This window comes from Taudactylus pleione, unplaced genomic scaffold (assembly GCF_031769625.1).
Source record: "Taudactylus pleione unplaced genomic scaffold, aTauple2 ptg000201l, whole genome shotgun sequence".
Taxonomy (NCBI): Eukaryota; Metazoa; Chordata; class Amphibia; order Anura; family Myobatrachidae; genus Taudactylus; species Taudactylus pleione.
This window is the reverse complement of record NW_028284603.1, coordinates 28489986-28516784: the sequence shown is the minus strand read 5'-3', so window position 1 is coordinate 28516784 and position 26799 is coordinate 28489986. Positions and strand designations below refer to the sequence as shown.

Genomic DNA, 26799 nt, shown 5'->3' with positions numbered 1-26799 from the left:
GCCAGCTGTCAGGGATTGGCCACAGCACAGCGTGTCCCCGGGGACCTTAAAGAAGTGAGTCCCCAGTGCCCGATATCAGGTAAAAATACGCGCTATAGCGCATATTTGCGAAAACTGATATCATCACAGTGCAAAAACAAAACAAAATCCATCAGAGAGATAGCGGGAACCAGAGGAGGGTCAAATCAACAGTTTACTACATTCTGAGGAAAAAAGAACATACTGGTGAGCTCGGCAACACAAAGAGGGGTATTCAATATGAAACGTAAACTTCGCTGTTGAAGTTTACATTTCATATCGGAGCTTTTACCTGCGTTACAGTATCGGGCGCGCGCCCGCTTATCCCCGTATTCAATATGAAATTAACGAAAACGGGAGCCTGCGAAGTTGGATTTGCGTAGAGTTACGAATTTTTCCATAAAAAAAAATTGTAGGACCCTCCTAAAGTTGTAAAAACATGGGGGATCACTATGGGTACCCCTGTTTTAGCCTTTAAATGAAAGTCGGGGATTTAAATAGCCGCAGCAGGTGTTTTTTCCCGACATTGAAGAAGTGTTGCAGAAGAGCACTTAGGTTATTTATTTAGTTTTTTTTAAGTGGTCCCATCAAATTTGGACTACATGAAAATGGGTACTAGCATATTTTGATGTCCCTAAAGTAAGTTTTTAAAAATTCTGCATTTGTTTGGGGTGTCCCTATTTTTTTTTTTTTTACTTTTTTTTGATACAGTTCTTCTTTAAATGTCATTCCCAGGGGTGCAGGTTATTTTTTTTAAGGCTGCACCCCTAAACCCCAATTCTGCACTTTTTTTCGACACTTATTCAATGGTGAAAAGTTATCCCCGTTTTTTATCAAAGTCTTTTCGAACCTGCGAAAAGTCTTTGAAATTAAGGCCCTGATTCAGAGCCGGACGCTCTGACCAGAGCGCTCGCTCTGAATCAGGGCCCACCTCCATTAATATGGAGCGTCCTCCTGGACGCTCGTACAGCTGTGGGTCACCACCCACAGCATATACGAGCGTGCAAAAAGATGGTCGCGATGGTCTTGACCATCGCGACCATCGGAACTGCGAATGGAAGCCTGCGGTTGGGTTTCTCAACCGCAAGGCCAGGAGTGATTTTGGCTCTATCAGAGCCAAAATCACTCCCACTGACATCACTAGTGATGTCAGTGGGGCCGGCTTCAGACGGTAGGCGTTCCCTTGGGAACGCCTACCGTCTGAAGCCGGCCCCACTGACATCACTAGTGATGTCAGTGGGGCCGGCTTCAGACGGTAGGCGTTCCCTTGGGAACGCCTCCGTCTGGCAGGCACGCCCCCGGCACGCCCACCAAAGGGGGCGTGCTGTCAGTCACCATCGACAGCATGCCCCCTTTGATGAGACACTCAGAGCGAAGGAAAGTCCTTCACTCGCCGGGTCTCGCGCATGCGCACGACAGAGCTCCCTCCGTCGTGCGCATGCACAGTGGGGAACATCGACCCACTTGCGAGCGTACTGCCGCTCGCGAGTGGGTCTGAATGACCCCCTGAATACGGTGTAAAACTAAAACCTGCGATAATGACATCATAGGTGCAATATTAACGCAAAAACGATGTTTTCGCTCCCATATTGAATACTCCTAAAAAATTCCTGGATGTCCATGGAAGACATCAGTGTTGGATGATCGCAGGATGCTTTCCATGGTAAAGAAAGATCCTTCACAACATCCAGCCAAATGAGGAACACTCTCCAGGAGGTAAGCATATTATTATCCAAGTCTACCATAAAGAAAAGACTTCATGACAGCAAATACAATATAAGAATGGAAAGACCAGATTAGACTTTGCCAAAAAAACATCTAAAAAGGCCAGCTCAGTTCTGGAACAGCATTATTTGGACAGATGAAACTAAGATCAACTTAAACCAGAATGATGGGAAGAAAAAAAGTACAGAGAAAGCTCTTAATGACTCATGATCTGAAGCATACCATATCATCTGTGAAACATGGTGGGGGCAGTGTGATGGCATGGGGATGAATAGCTAATGTCACTGGGTCACTAATGTTTATTGATGATGTGACAAAAGCAGCTGAATGAATTCAGCACAGACGGTGTAATGGTTAGCATTACTGCCTCAGCACTGAGGTTGTGGGTTCGTTTCCCACTATGGCTATAACTGTGCGGAGTTTGTATATTCTCCCTGAGCTTGCGTGGGTTTCCTCCGGGTACTTCGGTTTCCTCCCACACCCCTAAAAATATACTGTTAGTTTAAGTGGCTCCCAACAAAAGTTAACCCTAGTGTGTATGTGCGTGTACATGTGGTAGAGATTATTGTAATCTCCACTGGGGCAGGGACTGATGTGAATGGAAAAACATTCTCTGTAAAGCGCTGCGGAATATGTGTGCTCTATATAAATAACTGGTAATAAATAAAATAAATAAATAATAAAGTGTATAGGGATATACTGTATGCTCAGATTCAGCCGTATTCAGCAAAGTTGATTGGACAGTGCTTGATGGACAATGACCCAAAGCATACTGCAAAATAACTCAGGAGTTTAAGGCAAAGAAGTGAAATATTCTGCAATGACCAAGTCAATCATTCGATCACAACCCAATTGAGCATGCATTTCACTTGCTGAAGACATGGGTTCCAAACTTTAGGCAGTTGTTGTCTGCAAAGGAATCTCGACAAAGTATTAAAAATTAACATTTTAATAATACTTCTGTTCAACCCCTTGAATTAAAGCTGAAAATCTGCATTGTTTAATTTCAAATCTGTTGTATATAACTATATATATGTACACACTGTATATACACAGACAGTGACTTGCAAAAGTATTAAAATCCCCAAAAACTCTACAGGAACAAATTGTTCTAGACAGTAATTTTATTGCGAACCAATCTTAAAGTAAACTTTCAATCCCAGAATCCATTGTTTGTCTGCAGATTTAAATAAAAATTTAAACTTGCTGCTTGCATATGATATTCAACCCCTGTGCTGTGGAAGTTCCATATATAGATGAATGAGAATGCCCTAATAACTGGCTTTCAATTAGCCTCTACCCGTGAATCATTACAAAAAAGTCAGCTTTTATGGTTGAAACAACATTGGTAATGCTGGGCACACACTCTACATTATCTGTCAGATATCTGTCTAATCTATCTGGTGGGAAGGAAAATCTTATACATTTTCTGGTGTTTGGGAGCAAATTTCTATTGTTATTTGCTCCCATTCATTACCAGGTTTTCATTCCAACCGGCCGATTGGACAGATATCTGACAGATAATTGCATAGTGTATGGCCAGCATTATACTGTGAATCTGAAGGAAAGCTGTGAAAATGAAAACCAAATACCAAACAGCATTCTAAGTAAATTAAAGATTAAGTTATAGACATGCACAAGATAAGAAAAGGCTACAAAATAATATCCAAAAGCTTGGATACCCCAGCCATTACATAAAAGCATGTTACCAATTTTTCGGGTAACCCCCCGCACTCCTGAAAGAGTAGGAGAGATTTTAGTACAGATTTGCGGATCCGTATGCAGGGGGCGGAGCTAAATGACACGTATCGCGTCATTTAGCTCCACGGGGACCGATGAATCGCGGGGCCTAATGACAGCTGTAGCCTGGCCCCGCCCCCTGAAGCCGAGATCACCAGGCTGCTCTCTGAAAGGTTCATTAACAGTCGGAAAGTATGAAGCATGTCTGTATTTGCCAGAAAACACCATAGTGGCCCAGCTAAAATGTGGGACAAAAATAGGCAGCATGAGATCAAGACACTGACCTCTCTGCAACACATGGGAATGGGAACAAACAGTCACAGCCTGATGACGCTGGACACTCACATGCTGTGAGTGTCCAGCGTCATCAGGCTGTGACTGTTTGTTTCCTTTCCCGTGTGTTGCAGAGAGGTCAGTGTCTTGCAGAGAGCACAAGGCAGCAGCAACAGTAGGTAGGTGCTCTCTATTGATTCCTCAGCAAACACCATCCCAACAGTGAAGTATGGGGGTAGCAGCATGTTAAAGTTGAAGTCCGATCGATGATACAGGGAGATACTGCAAGATAATCTGGTCAGTCTTTTAGAACACCGGTTCTCAAACTTGGTCCTCAGGACCCCAAACAGTGCATGTTTTCTAGGTCTCCTCACAAAATCAGAAGTGAAATTATCTCTACCTGTGGATCTTTAAAATGTGTCAGTGAGTAATGACTACACCTGTACACCTGCTATGTGACCTGAAATATGTGACCTGTGTGGGGTCCAGAGGGCCGAGTTTAAGAACAGCTGCTTTAGAAAACAAAGGTTTGGGGGAATAGTTCACATTTCCGCGCCATAATGAACCCATGCACAAGGCCAAAGCAGTAATGTAAGCTCCTATGAGCAGGGCCCTCTACCCTCTTGTGCATCTCCTTACTACACCTTCATCTACTTCTTACTCTCTACCAGGGCACCGAACACTTGATTGCTTTGCATTGTTGCTTATCTGGGTGTTATGGTCGTGAATGTAGCAATGTACATTATCCATGTCCTGTAATGTATTGTACTGTACTGTAAGTCACTGTATATCAATCTATTTGTTTATGTACTTGTAAGGCGCTGCGGAAAACTTGTGGCGCCATATAAATAAATGATAATAATAGTGGCGTAGTTGAACAACAAAAAAGTGAACGTTTTACAATGGCCAAGTCAAAGTACAGATCTCAATCCAATAGAGAATCTGTGGCACTATTTGAAAATTGCGGACCACAAATGTCATCCAACCAACCTGAACAACATGGACCAAATATGCCGGGAAGAATGTGCAAAAAGCAGTTTGGAACGGTAGACGGGGCAAATGAATCATCTTACTAATGGGTATTGTATATGTGGAAGAAAGGAAAAATAATACACCTCAAAATGTAACTGCTAAGTTCTTTCTTTACTGAGGAAGCAAATAGAAGTTTATTTAATAATTACAGGGTGATATGAGGACTCTGGGCCTGATTTAGAGGTGGATGTAGTTGCATTCGCAACTACGATTCGGACACAGTGGACTAGTGAAAATATGCTAATGAAACAAAAACCTGCTAATGTATGGAGCAAATGACAATCGACCATTTGCTGCCAAAACCACAGAAAACAGAAAAACTGATAGTTCAGACAAATTGGTTAAATTAAATGGATTTACCTAAATTATCTGAACGACCGTTTTTGTCTGTTTTCCAGAGTTTGGGAGCAAATAGGTTATTGTCATTTGCTCCCATACATTACCAGGTTTTCGTTCCAACCAGCCACATTGGACAGATAATCTTATAGTGTGTACCTAGCTTCAGTTGTCGATTTACACTTGTGTTGGTGTAATCACTGATGGGAGGTTTCATCAAAACTTCCCAGCACGCAACCAAACCCACTGCCCCATGCTCCTTGCTCAATGTCTTTCCCCTCTGTCACCTGTGTCTGTCTGCCCCTCCCCTGTAGACTGTAAGCTCTCACAAGCAGGGCCCTCTTCCCTCATGTGCTTTGCCTTACCTCACCTATACCATCATCTCCCCACTGCCTACATCGACACCTAATACCTTGGGTATTCTGATTGGGGATGCAATGATTATAAACCATGTTTATGTCCTGCATAATGTTTCTATCTATGTACCTTGTAAGGTGCCGAGGGCTCCTTGTGGCACCATATAAAGGATAATGAGAAAGAGACTTGCCACATAATCCCTTTAATTAGGGACACATGAATTACACAGGTTCTGTGGCTGATTAAAAACAGTTGAAATGGAGGCCTGATGTCAGCCAGCCAGTATAACCATTGATGGTTATATTGTGTGCCTGCACAGAAGCATTCTGAGCCAAGCACGTGCACAAATTATCCCTGCTGTGGACACCACTTCCGTGGTGGCAACCATCAAATACACAAGATTTGATTGGAAAAGTATGTCTGTCGAATCAGGAACATCGATGGTTGCTAACCATCAGCTTCCAATGTATATCTCTGTTACAGTATTCTCCCAGTGCTCTCCTCCTCCCATACACTGCCTACTTTCTTAACATTGTTTTTCGACAGCTGGTGGGCAGAGGTGGCTTTCAGGGAGCAGGGGTTCATTCAGCAAAAGCATGATGGGGGCTTAGCTTTACTGACATAGGAGTGAAATGTTTGGGTACGGAGCAGAAAGAATTTGTTTCCAGCACCATGTTGAGTCAATGCCATGATTAATCCGCGCTGTTCTATTGGTAAGAGGGTAGGGGTCGCGCCCAGTACAAAGGTGTACCCAATAAAGTGTACACTGAGCGTGTGTGTATATATAGAAATAAAAAAAACTATGTACTGTGCTACTATATATTAAACTAATATAATGTCAGCCAATGGAATACTGTGCTAGCTCAGAGTTAAGCAACATATGGCTTTCCATAGACCCAGCAAGACTTACCAGCCACCATTGCTGGCACCACTTATACTACAACAGCAGCTTCAGAGCCCAATGTAGCAAACCATGAGCTGCAGTGGTTATACCCCCTTATACCCCCAATCCCTCCCCCACAGGTGACCAGAGATCCTCATTACATACCTTGCTGTCCCCCTGCTCCCTGCCATTCATTACTAACACTGATCACATCACATTCCCCCAGCCTCCCACCTCCTCCGCTACGTTCGATTGGCTCTTGGAGGAGAGAACAGCTGTGCGGATCAGATGATTGGCTGCAAGTGCTGTCAATCTCGAATAAAGACTTTTTATGTCAACAATGCATGAAGTTTGGCTGAGCAGCAACTGCATGTGTGAAACCCAGGAGCCCGCCCATGAAATCTGTGCAGCGCTTTCTGATTGGCCAGCAGTAGACTAATTGATAGCCCCGCGCTGATTGGATGGTTAATTGTGGTGCGTACAGTTTATGCCGCCAACTTGTGACACGTTCCTACAGGCGGAGAGTGCTGCCTGAGTACTACCGTGTTCCCTCTGGATGCATTGCAGCCTCCTTCACTTAAGTCTTAACCCATCCTCGCTTATCACCCGGGATATGTGTGACAAAGGGAACAGCCTGCAATAGGAACTATTCCGGGAGAGCTCCCCCTGCTGGCAGCTGCAGGCAATGTAATGATATACATACAGTATGAAAGGATAAATAACTGCTGCTAGAACAGTACAGAACTTCTCCTGGAGACCAGATACAGGTCAGCGGCTGCATAGGTGGATCTCCATCAAAAGGGCCGCATAATTCCCTTAATCACAGTAAAAATTAAAACAACATGTTTAAGAAAGAGGGTCCTATTTCTAATAACGTATTAGCAGGCGTTATACACGGGGATAATAAGCTTTAACAAACAAATATGGCACTGAAGGGCCTATTTATCAAATAATATCTGCATCATATTCACCGATACCTGCAAATACTAAGTATCCCCTGAATGTAGCATGGAAGGACTGCAGCAGAAATATCTGTTGCAGTCCCTTAATTTCACACAGCGCCACCCCCCCCCTCCCCTTAGGTTTCTATGAGGGCTCTGATACGATAACGCCATCATATCCCACCATATCCTATAGTAGCCTATGGGCTCCTAATTTGCAGATTTTTACGGAGTGGGAGCCTCCGGCTCTGATTCCCTCCAGTGACGCATATGACGGCCGCGCATGCACAGTATGAGCCATGGACCTGAACCAGGAAGCAGTGTGATTGCCAGGATGGGCGCTTATCGGAGCCTGTTTCCTGGCAAGAGAACAACAAGGTGCTATGACCGGGTGTGTTATGGCACTGTACCAGTTCTATACTGGAATTAACATTTAAAACAAGTTCTGTTCTTCATTGTACACAGTTGATAAAACTGCATTAACCTCAATATAATACAGATTTGACCCTTGTTTACCCCTTAATAAATAGGGAAATTTTACACCCAATCATAAAACCAAAAATAAGTTTACAACTTTGAAAATTGTCCATTTTTGGACATACAGCATTAAAATAATTCCCTTTAACAGTTAAACAAATGCTCTCTGATGCTTAAATAATATCAATGAATATACCCATAATCACAAGCTTTCTGACATGCATGCACTTTTATAAAAAAAAAAAAAAAAAAGGTGTTTTGCTGTTGAAAAGACCACCTTCTATTACTATTTTGTTTTTGGGAGACTTATTTTTTCATCATGCTATTGGCTATGTTTCAGTAACATCTTCCTAACTAAACTGTAACATTTTGGTTTGTAGCAATTTAAATTTGTATTTGGCCACACAGTAGGGTGCTCAAGCTGAAGCTGCTCAAAATGCCCTTCTGCTGGAGAAATGCCACAGTCTCCCTCTATTGTCTGGGGCAGATCCCAAATTTTGATCATCCCTTCCTTCTAACGACAACTACAGTGCAAAAAAAAGAACTACAGTACAGGAGAGAAATCGTTAACAGCAAAAGTAGCGATTTACAGTTACAACAGCTAAGGGGTATGAAGCTAATTAGATCAACTGTCATTTTCTTGCCCCAAGAATGCAACAGAGCCGACGTTTATGAACTCAGGCTGATTCAGCAAGGATCGCAATTGCAAAGCTGCACGCAGGCAGCTTTGCAATTACGTCCTTGCTATTATGACATCTGCTGCTGCATTTGCGATCCCAGCACTGTGACGGAGGTGGTCGTTGGTCGTGATGGTGGATGACACCGGGCCACCAGCCAGCTGAGTACGCCTCAGCTTAGTCACGGCCAGCTTGCGAGGCCAGGACACTGCGTCGGTCAACGCAGTCTCTGGCCTTGCCACTCCCGGAAAACAGGATGGGCACACCCCCGTTTCTGGGAACGCAGGCCGATCCCACCCCCGCACGCCCCTTAAATGCCTCTGCCTGTCAATCAAGCAGATGCACAGAAGGGGCTGCGTGCGACTATGCAGGACCCATTCTGTACACTCACAGAATGGGTCCTGTGCACGCGGAGATTCCCGGGAATCTGCAATCTGCAGTGCACACTGAATCAGCCTTGCCTTGATAAAGGACTACCTTCTAACCGTCCTGATTTAGGTCTGATTATCTTGCCATCCTGCCAGTCGGTACATTTGTTTCATGTTGTCGAAACTGGATTATTGGCTGGGACAAGATCAGTTTAAAATTGAATCGCAGCGACACCATCTTGCGACTGGCTGCAAGACGCCATTTTGCGAAATGGCCGCCTAAGCGCCATTTTAGATAAACTCACACTTTAGTACATGTGGCGATAATACTATTAGCATCATGCGAATGCATCTGTGACCATCGCCATAAGTTACGGCGATTCACCAAAAGCCCATTTCATGACTTTACGTATTATAAAGGATATATTTCAGAAATGGCTTTACAGTATGTCAAAATTGGATTGCATTAGCTGAATAGAGCAAATGGCCACGTAACAACTAGCTTGTGTAGATAAGCTTCCTGGATAGTGTCTGCTCTCACTCCAAGTGGCCCGGCTAGAATACACACCTTACATTAGCAAGCTTCCTGCAATGAAATAACTTCAAAGACTAGAGTGTTATCTTAGGTTTGTGTCTTGTAGCTGGCTTAATTTGCATCCACACGAGTGGGAGAACAAAAGAGCTTTTCCTTTGAACACGGGAAAGGTGAGGGCTGCTGAGACAGGGGGCATGTGGAACTATTATGCTCAGCAATCCACACTGCTAGGTGTTCACTTAGTAAGTGTTAAGTGCACCATTTCTCATACGCATATTAATACGCACGCATCTGCCCCAAGTTAACTAGCGTCTTTATATCAAACCCCACATACTCACACATTACATATCCACATAAAAGGTTTAATAAGCTTTAAGGTATAAGATTTAAGTTTGTTCAGTTAGTTTAAATGCTGTGAAATAAAGATATTTGATAACTAAGGTTTTATACATGCTAAGAAAGCCGTGTTTGGTTTCGTATTGATGCGTACTCTTTCAACAGAATTCCGGTATTATCGGTGTGGAGATCGCATCATGCATTCTCAACTTATGGACCGCAGAGACTTCAAGCAACAAAATGTATATTATATGAACAACTGTTAGGATGATTGCATGGGGTGGGAGGGCAGAGACCCCCAGTTGTTAGAGGCTGGGATGAGTCTATTTGAACCAGCCTGTTAAACGCTCTGTAACAGATGCTTCCCCCCTGGGAACCAATAGCAAAAGCAAGAAACTTCTCTATTGTCCTGTCTATTCTGGGGGGGTATAAATATGTGCTTAAACACTGGGTCTTTAGTCTTCTTGTTGAATGCTGATTGACGGAGGTTTTCTTTCTGAATGCCGGGATCTGGTCCAGAGCGCATGCGTATGTATACTGTACTTGGGGTCTGTATAATTCCTTTGCGTCTAATTGTGTCTGGATCAATAGCGTGTAACTGACTGTACTTTTTACTTGAATAATACTTTGTTCTTCGGAACCACACGTTCCAAGTCTGGAGTCTTTTATTTACTGTATGACTGCGTACACAAATTGGCATCATCCCTAGATTTATAGGTAGGATTTTAGAAGGTACAGGCAAGGGTATATAAAGGGTAATTTTAATATCGTCAATGTGATGTTGGGAGGTATGTCCTCACTCACCATGGTGATCAAGTACATCAACAAGGCAGGCAACTGCCATGCTCATTTGGCACTGCTGTGCGTGGCAGTTCAAAGCTATTTTAGGGGATGGGGAGGGTGGTTGTTGGTAGCCTAGTGTTTTGGAAGTGCTAGGCACAACTCCGAAGGGTGTGACCACACCTTTTTTGGCAAAAGAGAATCTTTAACATAAATTCCTAATTTTGAGTGAAAATTGGCTTTATTAGTGCTGCTGATCTTTTTTCTATTTTTAATTTGACTAGTGTGGCCAAACTTTCATGGTTGGATCACATCACAAGCTAGGTGATCTAGTTTGCTTATCTTGGATCTGATGGCCCCTGGAGGCATTACCCTTCTGCCTTTTGCCACATGTGATTTTGTTTTTTACTGTTTTGAGTGTTTCCATACCATTCAGTATTATTTGGGCTGGCTCCACCATTTTTCTGCTTTCTGGCCTATCTGAAGCAACTACAACTGAGCTGCATCCCTTTCCATGCCCATCCCTCCCATAACCTCCTCTCCCCTCCTGTCTCCTGTTCTCCAACTATTCATACTCTACAGATCATTCCACTCCTCTATATCCCACCAGTCCCCTCTCACTTCCCCACCATACTCCTGTCCTCCCCACCCTTCTCCAGGTTTAGGTGATAAGTGATTTGGGGGATTATTGGTTTGTGGGGTTGGCATTCATGTTATGTAGGATCTAGTGGGGCTTTTATTTAAATGTGATGGGTATCCAAATTTAGGGGTAGTTTATTAAATGTGGGGGCTATAAAGGTTGACAGGGCTATTAATATTTTTTATCTAATGTGGTTTGGAACAAGTATTTATAATTTAATTAAATAGGACACAATACTATATAGTCCTTTTTGATAAAGTATATCATTATAATTAACAGGTACCTATACTAACACTGATATACAGTATATACCATATAATGAAGCCCAGAATCAGTACAACATCCCCCAGCCCTTGGCATATACTTACTGAAGAGGGGCAGTGCTATTCACATCAGAGGATAAGAGGGAAACTATTAAAATACATTTTCGGCAAAATCGCTGAACCGGAAGTGACGGGAGGATCACTTCCAGTGACACAATCGCTACCAGCCTTAAAAGGAGGACTAGTTAATTCCTGTACACAGCCTTGATAAAGAGCTATATAGCTCGAAACGCGTTGGCGTTGGTACGCAGTACCTACTAAACCACTAACTACCCTTAAACTTGTGAGTGTCTGGACCAGGGTGACGTCCAGAACCCCTGTTCCTTATACCTAAATTGACACTCAGCACTAATATATGGTATGAATATTGTTTTTTTTTTATGTTTTAAAGAAGCTATTTCAAGTCATTTGCACCTTATCCATCCATGGTACTGGTGTCCTATGGTAACTGTATGCACTTTGCAGCTTTATACATGCACTTTAAACTAGTGCTATTAGCTGCTACTGTATACTGTATGCACTTTATGGAACTGTGCTCTATACCACTGTAATGATATATATATGTATATTGTTTTATTACACTTCTCTTCGAATTATACCTGTAGTGCTAGTGTCACTATATTCCAATTCTGAGTATATACCAGCCAATTCTGGAATGTGGACATCTTCAATTCATTGAGTATTTTTGATATGCTTATACACTATTCATTTCATGGGCAGATAATTGATTATCCTATGATAGTACACTATGTACATCTAAGTGTGTTTCCTTTTTTCATTATATATTGTCATAGAAGCACTGGTAAAGTGGTCAATGGCAGATGTTTGTCCTAGATTTTTGGCCTATGTGTTCTAAAACCCTCAGGAGAAGTCTGTTTCGCTAACAGACCAGAGTGTTGGCTTTTGATAAAAGCCGTATTGGGTCCTGGGGGTGTGGCTGTGAGGAGAGGGAGGGCTCCATCCACAGGCCACTTCAGGTGTTGGGTCTTTCAGCCTGACAGCAGGCTCCTAAGGGCTTGCACCTGGAAATGGCTAATATAAGCTGGGTTTGTTTGTGGCTGAGTGTCTCACACCTGGGGAAGTAGGCATGCAGCCTAGCACTGTTTTCCCAGCTGCTGTGTGTGTAGAGAGGGAGTCTGTCTACCCCAGGAGAGGGATCCCTATCCCGACCTTATCACAATTGGTCGAGAATGCGGGCAATCACACACTGAAGTTTGCAGCAAGAAAAATGTTTCCATTAAAATTTAAAGGGACTGACACGAAGTTGTGAAGACAACACGGAGGACATTGTTAAAGCCTTGTTCCAAGCTACGGCAGCTCAGCAAGAAGCTACCAGGGCTCAGCAGGAAATTAACAAAATCCAGCAGGAATCCACCAGGGTGCAACTATTGGCCTTGGAGACCACGCAGAGGCAACAACAAGTCACCATCGAGGGAACCCACCAGGCTTTAGCAGAAAACAGCCAGGCCATAAAAGAGGTGGTACAACACCTAGTAGTTCGGTCTGGAGATGCATCCGCTGACCCTCCAACCCACACTCGCTCCAAACGCGCCAGTCATTTTTTACAGAAGATGACTTCAAGTGATGATGTGGAGGCGTATCTCATGGCATTTGAGAGAACCGCAGAAAGGGAGAGTTGGCCCAAGGAACAGTGGGCAAGTCTTGTGGCACCCTTCCTGTCTGGAGAACCACAAAAGGCATACTATGATTTGTGCCTGGCTAATGCAAAGGACTATGTAAAACGGGAGATCCTAACTCGCTTTGGAGTCACCACATTTAATCGTGCCCAACGAGTCCACCGCTGGGAGTTCCAAATGGAAAAGCCTACACGCTCACAGATGCATGACTTCATCCATCTAACCACAAAATGGTTACAGCCCAAGACACTGACAGGACCACAGATCGTGGAAAGAGTCATGATGGACCGGTATCTGCGATCGCTACCTGCAACTCTGCACAAGTGGGTGAGCCATGCAGACTCTTAAGTCCACAGACCAGTTAGTTGAACTGGTGGAGAGGTACGTGGCGGCTGAGGAGCTGATGAGTGTGCCCCACCGAGCCACGATGGCTCATCGGCGAACTCCCATTGACACTGGCAAGATGGAATCAGTACGATATACTGCCTGCCGCATGGCCGGCGGTTCGATTCGCGGCAGCCCGACAGATGGACAGATCCCGGCAGCGGCAGCCTGACAGCGCTGGAAATCCCGATCATCCTCAGGTAAGTATATACTAACCTTCCTTAGGGGTGCCTAACAGAACCCCACCCAATGGCCTAACTCTAATCCCCACTGTAAGTGCCTAGCCCCCCCTTTCCCGCTGCCTAAACCTAAGTCCCCCGGGGGGGGGTGCCTAACCCTCCCTAACCTAACCCTCCCGGGGGGGTGCCTAACCCTAAGTCCCCCATGGGTGCCCTAAACCTAACCCTCCCCCCCTGCGGCTGTCTGCTCGCGGCGCCCGGCATCCCTTCGATCAGAATGCCGGGCGCCTGTCTCCCGACGTCGGGAAAATGACAGGGGTCTAGATATAGACGCCTGTCATTTAACCCATGCCGGGATAAAGCAGTCAGGAAGCTGGCTGTCGGGATCACGTCAGCCGGTTTCCCGATTGCATCCCGGTAAGACTGTTCCAGGGGAGAAGGGTGCTGGGCGGTTGAATGTACTCAAGACTGGGGGTGTGGAACCTGGAGACGGGCCAGCCAGGCCAGGAAGGTTCCTGCCCCATAAAAGACTAGATATTAATGTGATTCAATGTTTCCGATGTGGTAGTTTCGGCCATATTGCAGCTATTGTTCACTTACCTCTGAACCTATGCAATGTGATACAGCTCATGTCAACCGCAGGATGTCTTTCTTTGCACAGCCATCCTGTACTGCTGACTGGCAGGTTGAGACAGATAAGCACATGTGTATACTCACTGTAGGAGGCAACCGAGTAGAGGCTCTGGGCCTGATTCAGAGTCGGATGCTCTGACAGAGCGCTCGCTCTGAATCAGGGCCTGCCTTCTGTTTTTTTAGAGCGGCCTCCTGGCTGCTCGCATAGCTGTGGGTGACAACCCACAGCTACAGTGAGCGGCCAGGAAGATGGTCGCGATGGTCAAGACCATCGCGACCAACGGGCTTGCGACGAGACCCTTGTGGTAGGGTCTCGTTGCCCGAAGCCCGAGTGCTTTCGGCTCTAACAGAGCCGAAAGCACTCCCACTGACATCACTTGTGATGGGCCACCATCGACCCGCTTGCGAGCGCATAGTGCTCGCAAGCGGGTCTGAATCAGGCCCACTGTTAAATTCTGGTAGCCTGGTTATACTTATGAAAGCTGAACTGGTGAACCCCTTGAAGCGTAAGGGGAAAACTGTTGGTGTGACCTGCATACATGGGGGTACCCAGTATTATGTTACTGCAGAAGTGAACATAGAAACATCATGTGGTTCCGCGATAGTCTCTGTGGGTTTGGTACATGGCTTAATGTATGATGCAATATTGGGGAGAGATTTTGCTCACTTCTGGAAGTTGTGAGAAAGCCGATTTTTTTACAGAGGTAAATCGCCCTGACCCATTTGAGAAGGTTACTGATGCAGTAGCAGAGGAAGCTTCTTCAGGGTCGGAGATGTTCCTTTTTTCTAGTATGATTGGCAAACTAGAAAGTGCAGAGCGTGATGGTGCCTTGCCAAGGGATGTGCCTCCCACTGAGGTGCGAAGTGCTATTGAGCCAGTTGATCATCTGCCTGATTTAGAGGTCAGAAGAGAGATCTCTATGCCGTGGAGCAGTTAAATGACCCTACTCTGGTAAAAGCCAGGGAGAATGTCAAAGTGATTGATGGTAAACCCATAAGCTGGCCACACACTAGACCAACTTTCAGCCAACTAGTTGATTGGTTGGAGTGAAAATCTGGTAACGTATGGGAGTAAATGATGATCATCAGTTTGCTCCTAAATGCCAGAAAACAGATGAAAATGATCGTCAGACAAGTTTGTTAAATGTTTGATCTAAACAATTTGTTCAAACAACAGTTTTTAGTCCATTTTCCGGCGTTTGGGAGCAAATTGCTGATTGTCATTTGATTTCATCCCTTACCAGATTTTCATTCCAACCAATCAACTGGTTGGATGTAAGTTGGTCTAGTGTGTGGCCAGCTTTAGACCCCTAAGTCTGTTGTCATATCCTCACATGGCAGTATGTCAGGATTTCTTGTATCAGGTGACTAAGAAAAATAGTCGACAAAGATGGTAGAGATTGGGATTACTTGTTGCCTTATTTGTTGTTGGCTTTAAGAGAGGTTCCCCAATCCTCCACCGGGTTTTCACCTTTCGATTTGTTATATGGGGGATTGCTAGTCATTGCCAAAGAGACATGGGAGGGGCAGTCTTGTCCACACAAAACCGTTATTGAGCATGTTTCCAATATGCAAGAATGAATTGCTGCTGTGGTGATGATATTGAGAGAGCACTTGGAACAGGCACAGCAGAGGGTATACAACCGCAGTGCTCGGTTACGCATCTTTGCTCCTGGGGACAGAGTTTGGTGTTGGTTCCCACAGTAGAAAGTAAGCTTTTGGCTAAGTGGCAAGGACCCTTTGAAATTTTAGAGAAAGCGGGGGAGGTTAATTATATAGTTTACCAGCCGGGGAAAAGAAAGCCAGAACAGATATACCATGTAAATCTTATAAAACCCTGGAAGGATAGAGCAGCTCCAGTAAACCCAGGGCCCTTGGTTCCCGAAGTGACAGTAGCAAAAACCCTGTCAGCAGTTCAACAGCAGGAAGTTAAGGAATTTCTGATCAGAAATAGGGTGCTGTTTTCTGACATACCAGGAAAAACCACAGTCATTAAACATGACATAATCACTGACCCAGGGGTTAAAGTTAACCTACAGCCCTATAGGTTACCAGAAGCCCAAAGGGAGTCAGTATCTAAAGAAATTTAAAAAAAATTTAGATTTGGGTGAAATTGAAGAGTCGTATAGTGAGTGGTCAAGCTCCATCATGCTTATTCCAAAGCCCGATGGAAGTGTGCGTTTCTGCAAGGACTTCCGGAAATTGAACAGTGTGTCAAAGTTCGATGCTTACCCAATGCCTAGGGTTGATGAACTAATTGAAAGGCTAGGAACAGCCAGATATTTAACCACTCTTGATTTAACCAAAGGGTATTGGCAAGTGCCATTAACTGAGATTGCCAAAGAAAAGACAGCATTTTCTGCACCAGAAGGGTTGTTTCAATACAAGATGTTGCCCTTTGGGTTACATGGGGCACCTGCTACCTTTCAAAGAATGATGGATAGGATTCTAAGGCCCCATAGACAGTACGTCGCTGCTTATCTAGATGATGTCGTCATTCATAGTCCTGATTGGCAGTCTCATTTGCCCAAAGTACAAGCAGTGTTGGACTCCATCTATAAGGCAGGTCTGACAGCCAACCCAAAAAAATGTTGTCTAGGGATGGAAGAGGTGAAATATCTTGGATACACCATTGGCAGAGGTTTGATAAAGCCACAGCTTAATAACATTGAGGCAATACAAAACTGGCCAAGACCCCTAAATAAGAAGCAGGTGAGAGCCTTCTTAGGGATTATAGGAGGTTTATACCCAATTTTGCCACCATCGCAGTCCCACTGACTGACCTTACCAAAGGCAAACAGAAAGTCATGGTGGAGTGGAGTCCTGAAGCAGAAAAGGCTTTTCAGGCGTTAAAAACAGCATTGTGTACCCAACCAGTTCTGGTGACTCCTGATTTTGACAGGGGTGCAAATTGATGCATCAGAAGTAGGTATAGGGGCGGTTCTGGCCCAGAGCAAGGAAGGTGAGTAACACCCTATTTTTTACATAAGTAGGAAACTTAATGTACATGAAAGAAACTCCTACAGTCGAGAAGGAAGCGTTGGCCATAAAATGGGCATTAGAAACTCTCAGGTACTATTTGGTGGGAAGGAAATTAAGGCTGGTCACTGACCATGCCCCTTTGAAGTGGATGTCAGAGAACAAAGAGAGCAATGGGAGAATAACGAGGTGGTTCTTGGCATTGCAAGACTTTAAGTTTTTGGTAGAACACAGGCCAGGAAGCCAGCTGGCCAATGCAGATGATTTGTCGCATGTGTATTGTTTCGGGGTTGCAGTTGTTCCGCCCCACAGGTCAAAACAAAGGGGGGGATATGTGATAGAAGCACTGGTAAAGTGGTCTATGGCAGATACGATTGTCCTAGATTTTTGGCCTTTGTGATCTAAAACCCTCAGGAGAAGTCTGATTTGCTAACAGACCAGAGTGTCGGCTTTTGATAAAAGCCGGCTGGGTCCTGGGGATGTGGATGTGAGGAGAGGGAGGGCTCCTCCACAGACCACTCCAGGTGTTGGGTCTGACAGCAGGCTCCTAAGGGCTTGAATCTGGAAATGGCTAATATAAGCTGGGTTTGTTTGTGTCTCACACCTGGGGAAGTAGGCATGTAGGCTAGCGTGTCCAGAGACACTGTATGATAACCCTGTAAGTACTGTGCATGTGTTGTTATTGATGGTGAGGGCAGCAGGCCCTACTGTTCTGGTAGTGAGGGTACCTTCTGTTTAGTTAGTGCCCAGACGGGCTAGGATTTTGGTTTATGTTTTCTTATATTTATCTGGCACAATAAAGACTGACTCCGACCAGCTTACACGAGAACCCCAGACTGGTGTACTGTTTTCCCGGCTGCTGTGTGTGTAGAGAGACAGTCCGTCTACCCCAGGAGAGGGATCCCAACCCCGACCTTATCACTATATATATATATATATATACTGTGTATGTATATATATATATATTGTGTATATATATATATACAGTCAGGTGCATAAATATTGGGACATTGACAGAATTTTCATATTTTGGCCTCTATTCACCACCACAATGACTTTGAAATTAAACAATCAAGATGGGCTTTAACTGCAGACTTTCAGATTTAATTTGAGGGTAATTACATCCAAATCAGGTGAACGGTGTAGGAATTACAACGGTTTCTATATGTGCCTCCCACTTTTTAAGGGGCCAAAAGTAATGGGACTATCAACTCAAAAGTATTTCATGGACGGGTGTGGGCTATTCCCTCGTTATTTCATTATCAATTAAGCAGGTAAAAGGTCTGGAGTTGATTCTAGGTGTGACATTTGCATTTGGAATCAGTTGCTGTCGACTCTCAATATGAGATCCAAAGAGCTGTCACTATCATTGAAGCAAGCCATCATTAGGCTGAAACATCAAAACAAACCCATCAGAGAGATAGCAAAAACATTAGGTGTGGCCAAATCAACTGTTTGGAACATTCTTAAAAAGAAAGAACGCACCGGAGAGCTCAGCAACACCAAAAGACCCGGAAGACCACGGGAAACAACTGTGGTGGATGACAGAAGAATTATTTCCCTGGTGAAGAAAAACCCCTTCACAACAGTTGGCCAAATCAAGAACACTCTCCAGGAGGTAGGTGTATATGTGTCAAAGTCAACAATCAAGAGAAGACTTCACAAGAGTGAATATAGAGGGTTCACCACAAGATGTAAACCATTGGTGAGACACAAAAACAGGAAGACCAGATTAGAGTTTGGCAAACAACATCTAAAAAAGCCATTACAGTTCTGGAACAACATCCTATAGACAGATGAGACAAAGATCAACTTGTACCAGAGTGATGGGAAGAGAAGAGTATGGAGAAGGAAATGAACTGAAGACATTTGCAGTAGAGGCCTGGCAGACCATCACCAGGGATGAAACCCAGCGTCTGGTGATGTCTATGCGTTCCAGACTTCAGGCTGTAATTGCCTGCAAAGGATTTGCAACAAAGTATTAAAAAGTGAAAGTTAGATTTAGGATTGTTTAGTTTGTCCCATTACTTTTGGCCCCTTAAAAAATGGGAGGCACATATAGAAACCGTTGTAATTCCTACACCATTCACCTGATTTGGATGTAATTACCCTCAAATTAAATCTAAAAGTCTGCAGTTAAAGCACATCTTGTTTGTTTCATTTCAAAGCCATTGTGGTGGTGAATAAAGGCCAAAATATTAAAATTCTGTCAATGTTCCAATAGTTATGCACCTGACTGTATAATTATTGCAGAATTGTAACATTAATACTATGTATAGGCACTAATATTTATGCACCTGACTGTGTGTATATATATATATATATATATATATATATATATATACATTATGTCTGATCCAGCTCTCTATGTATATTTATAGTGTTTCCTTTGTAAAGCTGGGTACACACTAGAGACCTGTGTACCCAGATGACGGCAGATGTGATGGACGACATATCGTGCGATCCGTACACCCCCCCCCCGATTTGGTGAACGATCACACAATATGTCGTTACCCTGCCGCATAGTGCTTACACACTAGACGATTTGAACGATTTGTCGTTCTGATCCGTCGGAAAATGACAAATCGTTTCGAAGATCGTCTAATGTGTACCCAGCTTAAGCTTGCGAGCAGGGCCCTCTTACCTTTTTCTCTGTCTTTTATTACCCAGTTTTGATTTATTATTGTTTTGTTCCCAATTGTAAAGCGTAACAGAATATGCTGGTGATATATAAGTAAATGTTAATAAATATATAAACATGCATATAATAAGTATGTAGTTTAATTAAACCCAGCTTAATTCAATTAAAAATCAGACTGCAAGCTATGCATGGAGATAATTCACCCAGGGTCACCATAAAGGGGAAACTGTGGGCACAATTGTCAGGGGCCCTACTGACTAGAGAGCCTGCTGCAACTTGCTTTCCTCACCCCTTTAATTGAAGGATTATAACAGTTGGTTGAGGATATCTGCAAAACCTGCACAAGTTCAGGACGACCAAACCCGCAGAACAATGAGACCATCAAGACTTGGAAATCCCTAGAGTTCCTCATGGTAGCTTAAGTCTTTATTGGCAAATAGTGGGCATCAATATGAGCTAGTTATAACAGAGCACTTTGTGCAATTTACTTTGCTGGCTCCCACTTGGGTTAAGACAGCAGAGGCAATCACCAGGTTCATGGTTGAGCAGTTCATTTGAAATTATGGACGCCCATAAGATGCCTCTTTCCAGGTATGCCCAATGAAGGAACTAGGGCAGACCTACAGTATGCATCAGTTCTTTATGAACCCAAAACACCCCAAGGTAGCATCTGTGAGATTCAACAGAATATTGTTGCAGATGTTTAGTACTCTGGAAGTAGACCAACCAGTATTCCCCCGAGGAACTTTTCCACTGGCACACCTACACCATGCTGTCTATCCGTTCCAATGTACGTGATTGACAGCCAGGGAGTTGCGGCATCAGGCATCAGTTCTTACTCCGCATTCGATCCTGCTTACTGTCAATTTGGGGGCGAAAAAGCACAAAGTGGAGGGACAACTTAAAAAACTAGCAAAATAAGGTTCTGGGGGTGCTCTAAGAAGGAGCCAAGTAGTTTTGGGAGTGCTTTTATGATGGTGGAATTTCACTTTTATTAAAAGTTCACTTTAGAGACATTAAAATATGCTAGCACCCATTTTCAGGTACCCCAAATTTGTCAGGACTTCTTATTTTCTCAAAAAAATACTGCTTTATGCCATTCTTCACCACTTGTGCAAAGACGCTAATTAGAGGCTATTGTACCAACTTAAGTACCCCAAACAGTTTTATTAGGACTAATTGGGCACTACTACATTGATCCCCAATGTTGCTGCATCTTTTTGGGGGGTTTAGGCTGATTTCCCAGATTCTGATACCACTTTCCGCCTGTTCTGACTTTGCGGGTCGCCATTTTCGCGTCTTTTGGAATTGAATCCGGCGAATATCGGGGACGCGCACGGTAAGTTTCTGCATTCAAAAGACGAAAACTCTGGCATGCGGAACTTTATCGCGGACGCGAAACTAATTGAATACCGCCCTAAGGGCTCGATCCAATTAGGTGCGATGTGCCGTTGCAATGGCGTTAAAGTGCCGGCAACGGCCCGGCACATCGCACCCTTCGCAGCCCAACTCGTCACTGCCTTTTGGGGCAGTGAGCACTTTCAGGCGCATCCGGTCGGCCGTCAAGCACGGGCACTGTCGTGATGACTCGCACCTAATTGGTTCGAGCCCTAATGAAGCATACACATGGTCAGATTTTTCTTCAGATCTGAACGATAACGATTTAAAAAATCGTTCAATCGTTCATATCTGAAGGAAAATCTGACATACCTGTCAGATGAACGATTTGAACGATGAGCGTTCCCGATGGTCAGATAACGATATCTGACATCTGATGTGTTTGCAGTCAGACTTGGACGATTCCATTCATTTTAATGCAGTCAAAAATCGTTCAACTCGTTCAAATCTTTGGTCAAATCGTTCATATGACAAATCTGACCATGTGTATGCTCCATAAGTTTTTATAAATAATATAAGACTGTTAAGTCTGTACCTACTCTTTCATTGGTACTCATCCAAACTGCAAGCCCATCGTTTAGTGTGTACCCCCGATCTGTAGTTTTCACCCGTCATTTATTGCATCATCCTACAGACAATATGGTACTGTTACATGAAGCACCGGTATATTGCGTTATCATACAAAATATTGGTGCATCACTGGGTCGCACCGTCATTCAAGGGTATACCCAGCTTAACTGTTAGGCCAACAAAGGATTGGTGGGCCTTTTCACCAACTGAGACCCCCAACACCATAATTAGGATCAGAAGGTAATGATCTGGAAGTTATGCCATCCTTGTGCATACTAACAAAGAGATCTCAACCTGTTTATCTGTACACAGATCTGACTTTTCTCTGGTCCCAACCTCTCTTTATAGGGGCTACAAAGGAACAAGCCAGGGAAAATGTAGAAGACTGTCAGGCTATAGAGCAATATAAGCTTACCTGGTCGGCAGGAAAATACAATGTAGAAAAACGCTGGTGTAGAAGAATGTAAAATATTTTGTGCATTTTAACTAAAGAGCACAAGAGGGCAGCAGAGAATGCTGTATAGTTTGTACTGTATAATTTGTCTACTGCATCTGAAATATACAATTTGTAGAAATATACAATGAAAATTATATACTATTGAAGAATAACATGCGGCCCTTTGCACCGCTGTGTCCGGTCGGCAAAGCCATTTTTGGTGATATGTGGGGAGCAGAAAGGATATAGGGAAATCTTGGACAGGTATACAACTATGGTATTTCTGTCTGGCGTCCCGTGTTCCACTGTATATGTCCCTTATTGTATGATGTCACATTGTAGCTATCAGGTTCACCCCCTCAGTAGCAGTTTGATGCGGCCATTTGTCAGTAAGTAAGGTCAGTCTAGTAATCAATCAGAATTAATTAGATTCATCATGTTCATTGCCAGAATGTACACAGTACTGGAAACTTATTCTTGAGACTCATTCTCGCTCCCTGGAATAACAGGTAAGTTATGTGCATGGAAATGAGGGCTTTATTCAGAGGCGGCCGTACGGTCTACGACCGCACGGCCGCCTCGATGTTTGTCTAGTGCGCATGCGCACAAGGGCCGGCTCCTTCGTGCGCATGCGTGAGACCCGCTACGACCGACAGCGCCGGTCATAGCGGGTCTCTTTCCAAAGGGGGCGAGCTGTCGATGTTGATTGACAGCTCGCCCCGTTTGGAAGGCGGGCCGGGGGGGTGGCAGCCCAAACGGAGGCGTTCCCATGGGAACGCCTGCCGTTTGGGGGAGGCCCCACTGACATCACTAGTGATGTCAGTGGAGAGCTTCCGGCTCTGACAGAGGCTCTCGGGCTTACGACAAGTGAGACCCTACCCTAAGGTCTCGTCGTAAGCCCCAATGGTCGCGATGGTCAATGACCATCGCGACCATCACCCTAGCGGTCGTTAGAGCTGTGGGTGTTAACCCACAGCCTAACGACCGAAACAGAGGCGGCCGGTCAGGATGCAAGCGGCCGCCCAGTTTCTGAGCGACCGCTTGCATCCTCCGACCGCCTCTGAATGAGGGCCAGAGTCACTACAGCAGTAGTTAACTATAAATGAGAGGGGTAATGTGATATGTCACAGACAAGGGAAGAAAAATGTGTTACAGGGAAGGAAGGCATGGCTCCCTCCCTACGTGGTGTGATCATATCCTCTCTACATGTGATGACCACTGCCATGTAGTGAGTGTGGTCACTTCTCATAAGGCATGTATGCACTTACTTTAGTCCTTATGGGAAATCTTTAACAATGTTAATAAATGGGGCTCGAGTAAGTATTCTGGTTGTCCCAGGCTAAAAACCTTGAAAAACAAAAAAGTATTACATGGTAACACTTTAGCTTATTAGCATCCTACCTGTAGCCTTCAGTTGCCCTTATTGCATTTTGTAGCAATCACTGCAAATCAACACCTCAAAGACATACTGGGACCCTGGTAGGCGAGTTGCCGGACAATGAGGAAATGACAGTCAGTGCAGCCCGGACTCCATGCAACTCATGTAACAGTGGCTCCGCCTTCACCTTCTAAGGGGAGGATGTCTCTAAGGAAATTAGATTTATTAAGTGCTGCAGAGAGTAGGCACCAAATTCTGGTCAACTCCGCACCAAGCTCTGGTCTCCTCTAGCTATTCTAATTGAGCAGTGCATCAACTGCTTATGCAAATCATATCTTGCTGGTGGTGCACTCAAAGTCTATTTGTCCTATGCTGCCACCTAATCAGCCAATTAGTTGATCTGCTGCTGTTAAACAGAATGGTACAACTGCAAAGAGGTCTCGCCTTGAAGTACAATGTGAAACTCTTGAGAATTTAGTAATGATTTACAATTGGATTCTATTAAGCCAGCAGCCGCATCCGGGAACAGCTTCTTCCTGGGAGGTGGCTCTGAACTGTCTAGGTAAGATGATGAAGGTGATGGATAATATCTGAGCAGGATTATTCTCCATATGTATGGTCCATGATAATGTTACGCCAGATGCCTAAATCCCAGAATACACCTCTAGCACTTTTAAGAAACCATTTTTCCTTAAAGATGAATGTGTTCACCAGTATTCAGTTGTCCTCGGGTCTTGTGCATGTGGTAGTTAAAGGCTTGTTCTGAAGTAGACATTGGCATCAGTAATTTTGGAGGAGCCAATCAAACAATTCAGGAACAGCCCGAAAAGATGGAACAAGGTCATGTGTCTGAATAGAAGTCTTGGTAGGCCACTGTACAAGAGTGTTTAATATTCAGGCAACAAGTCAGAGTAGTCAGAAAGTCAAAGAAAAAGTGAACACTCCAGATACTTTTTGCCATCCAGACAGAATGAAAGTCATGCCGTGGAAAAAACCACAAAATAAGGTACCTATGATAGGCAGTGAGGATTCTGTCCTATAAAGGTGCAGTGCACCAATCAGAATGCAACATAGGGGCTGTGCCAAGGTAGATGGTCTGGCTTTTGTGCAGTCACAATACCAGAAACGTCCTTCCTAGTTGAGTGGTAGGTGGATAAGAGCTGCAAAAAAATATCTGCTGCTTTGAAGGTCCCAATGAGCACAGTGGTTTCCATCATCTGTAAATGGAAGAAGTTCGGAACCACCAAGACTTCCTAGAGTTGGCCAGCCGTCTAAACTGAGCGATCGGGGGAGAAGGGCCCTAGTCAGGGAGGTGACCCAGAACCCGATGGTCACTCTGTCACAGCTACAGCATTCCTCTGCGGAGAGAGGAGAACCTTCCAGAAGGACAACCATCTCTGCAGCAATCCATCAATCAGGCCTGTATGGTAGAGCGGCCAGACAGAAGCCACTCCTTAGTAAAGAGCACATGGAAGCCCACCTGGAGTTTGCCAAAATCCACCTCACTTTTGCAAGATCCCGCTATCATTCTCCCGTACAGGTGATACATTAACTAAGTCTGGACTGTAAAAAATAAAATAACCAGGTGCTTTTTGCATGCTTTCAGCTCAAACCGAACTATGCTCAATTGTGTATGATCTATATCAAAATTGCAATCTGATTTTTTTATGTGTTGATTAAATTGATCATATATTCATTGTCCATAAATGAAATTAAAAACAAATACATTGATACATGCCAGCCCAATCTAAAGCATAGGTCCTTTATAGATCTTTTCCCCAAAAATGTGTATAAACTCAAAAGGTCTGATTTGTAAATCTAATGCCTAACCTACTCTGTACTTCCAAAATAGTTATTTGGGATTTGCTATGCACATTTCGGGAAAACAGAATTTAACATAGATAGTTTTGTGGTATCCCTATAAGTAGTCTACCTCTGTGCTTGGGCTTCATCATATGTTTGGTATTTTTTGTAATTGGCCACACCCCCAATGATGACATAGCCCACCACAATGATGTCAGGTGCATAACTCTCCACTAGGCCACACCTCTTAGCTACTGTATTGTAATAGAATTATTACAATTCAAAAATATTGACCAGAGAGCTATAGCTGGGGATAAGGTTTTGGGGTATAGAAGAAATACAATGGAATTGTACTGAATGGTAAGTCTACAAGTAGACTTATTGGCACCATCATAGAAGCTCAATAATGTACTATTAGCTCTCATGTTTCTTGATGTGTATGAAACGGAAATCGAGAAACCCACCTAAAATAAGCCTGATTTCTGTTAACCACAACCTGCTGTCCACACAGACAACAGTACTATACTATACATGGCTTGGTGGAAGCCACATGAATATAAAATAGTGGTTACTCAAATCTACTTAATGGCCCTTCACAGGTGTATGAAAAGGGAGGGGTTAATCTAGACAAGAAAAAAAAATATGTTCCCCCACTCTGCAAAGGACCAGCAATGAGACTTTAATACTACATGACTTGATAATAGAAATTCAGAGCTCTCGGTTCGCATACATTTGCAAAGATATGTTTAAGCCAGGATGCGGTCAATATCCCGACCACAGGGATTCTGGCGGCCGGAATGACGGTTCCCTGAATCCCTACACTTGTCAGAATCCCGGTGCTAGCATCCCAACCATCGGAATCCCAACGTTAAGTAGCGGGGTTGGGGGGAGGGTTAGGCACTGGGGGGGAGGGGGGGTTAGGCACTAAGATTGGAGGGTTAGTGTGCGGGGAAGGGTGGTTAGGTTTAGGCACTAGGGGTCAGGCACCGGGGAGGGAGGGTTAGGGTAGGAAGAGGGAGAGGGTTAGAATACTGACCAACAAGTGTCGTATTCTAACCTTGTCGGGATCCCAGCATCAGGATTCTGACCGCCGGGATCCCGAGCGCCGGTATCCTCATGCCCATCCTGTTTAAGCTAACAGACCGCATCAAGGCTTCTCTGTTCTGGTGGTCCCTAATGCTACGTGATAATAGCACCCACTTTGGGTCATATAATTGCATAGGGTTGAGTATGATATTCCGCCACTCGGGATGCCAGCTGTCAAGACTGACAGATGCATCCCGATTGCTAGAATCCTGACAGAGGAACGGTAAGTACTGT

The 26799-nt window shown here is 44.3% G+C and overlaps 1 protein-coding gene across 3 annotated transcripts in view; it reads right to left on the bottom strand.

Moving 5' to 3' along the window:
* The window catches only part of HHAT (hedgehog acyltransferase), a 477149-nt gene extending 470486 nt beyond the window's left edge, over nt 1-6663 (bottom strand). Inside the window, exon 1 of one of the 3 annotated variants that reach the window (XM_088477541.1) lies at nt 6530-6663. In XM_088477541.1, coding sequence (XP_088333667.1) covers nt 6530-6559 — 30 coding nt within the window. In that variant the 5' untranslated portion in view covers nt 6560-6663. Of the gene's footprint in view, nt 1-6391; nt 6446-6529 lie in introns of those variants that run through there. The other 2 variants (XM_088477539.1, XM_088477540.1) reach the window with 2 other exon arrangements.
* Nucleotides 6664-26799: the final 20136 nt, after the last annotated feature.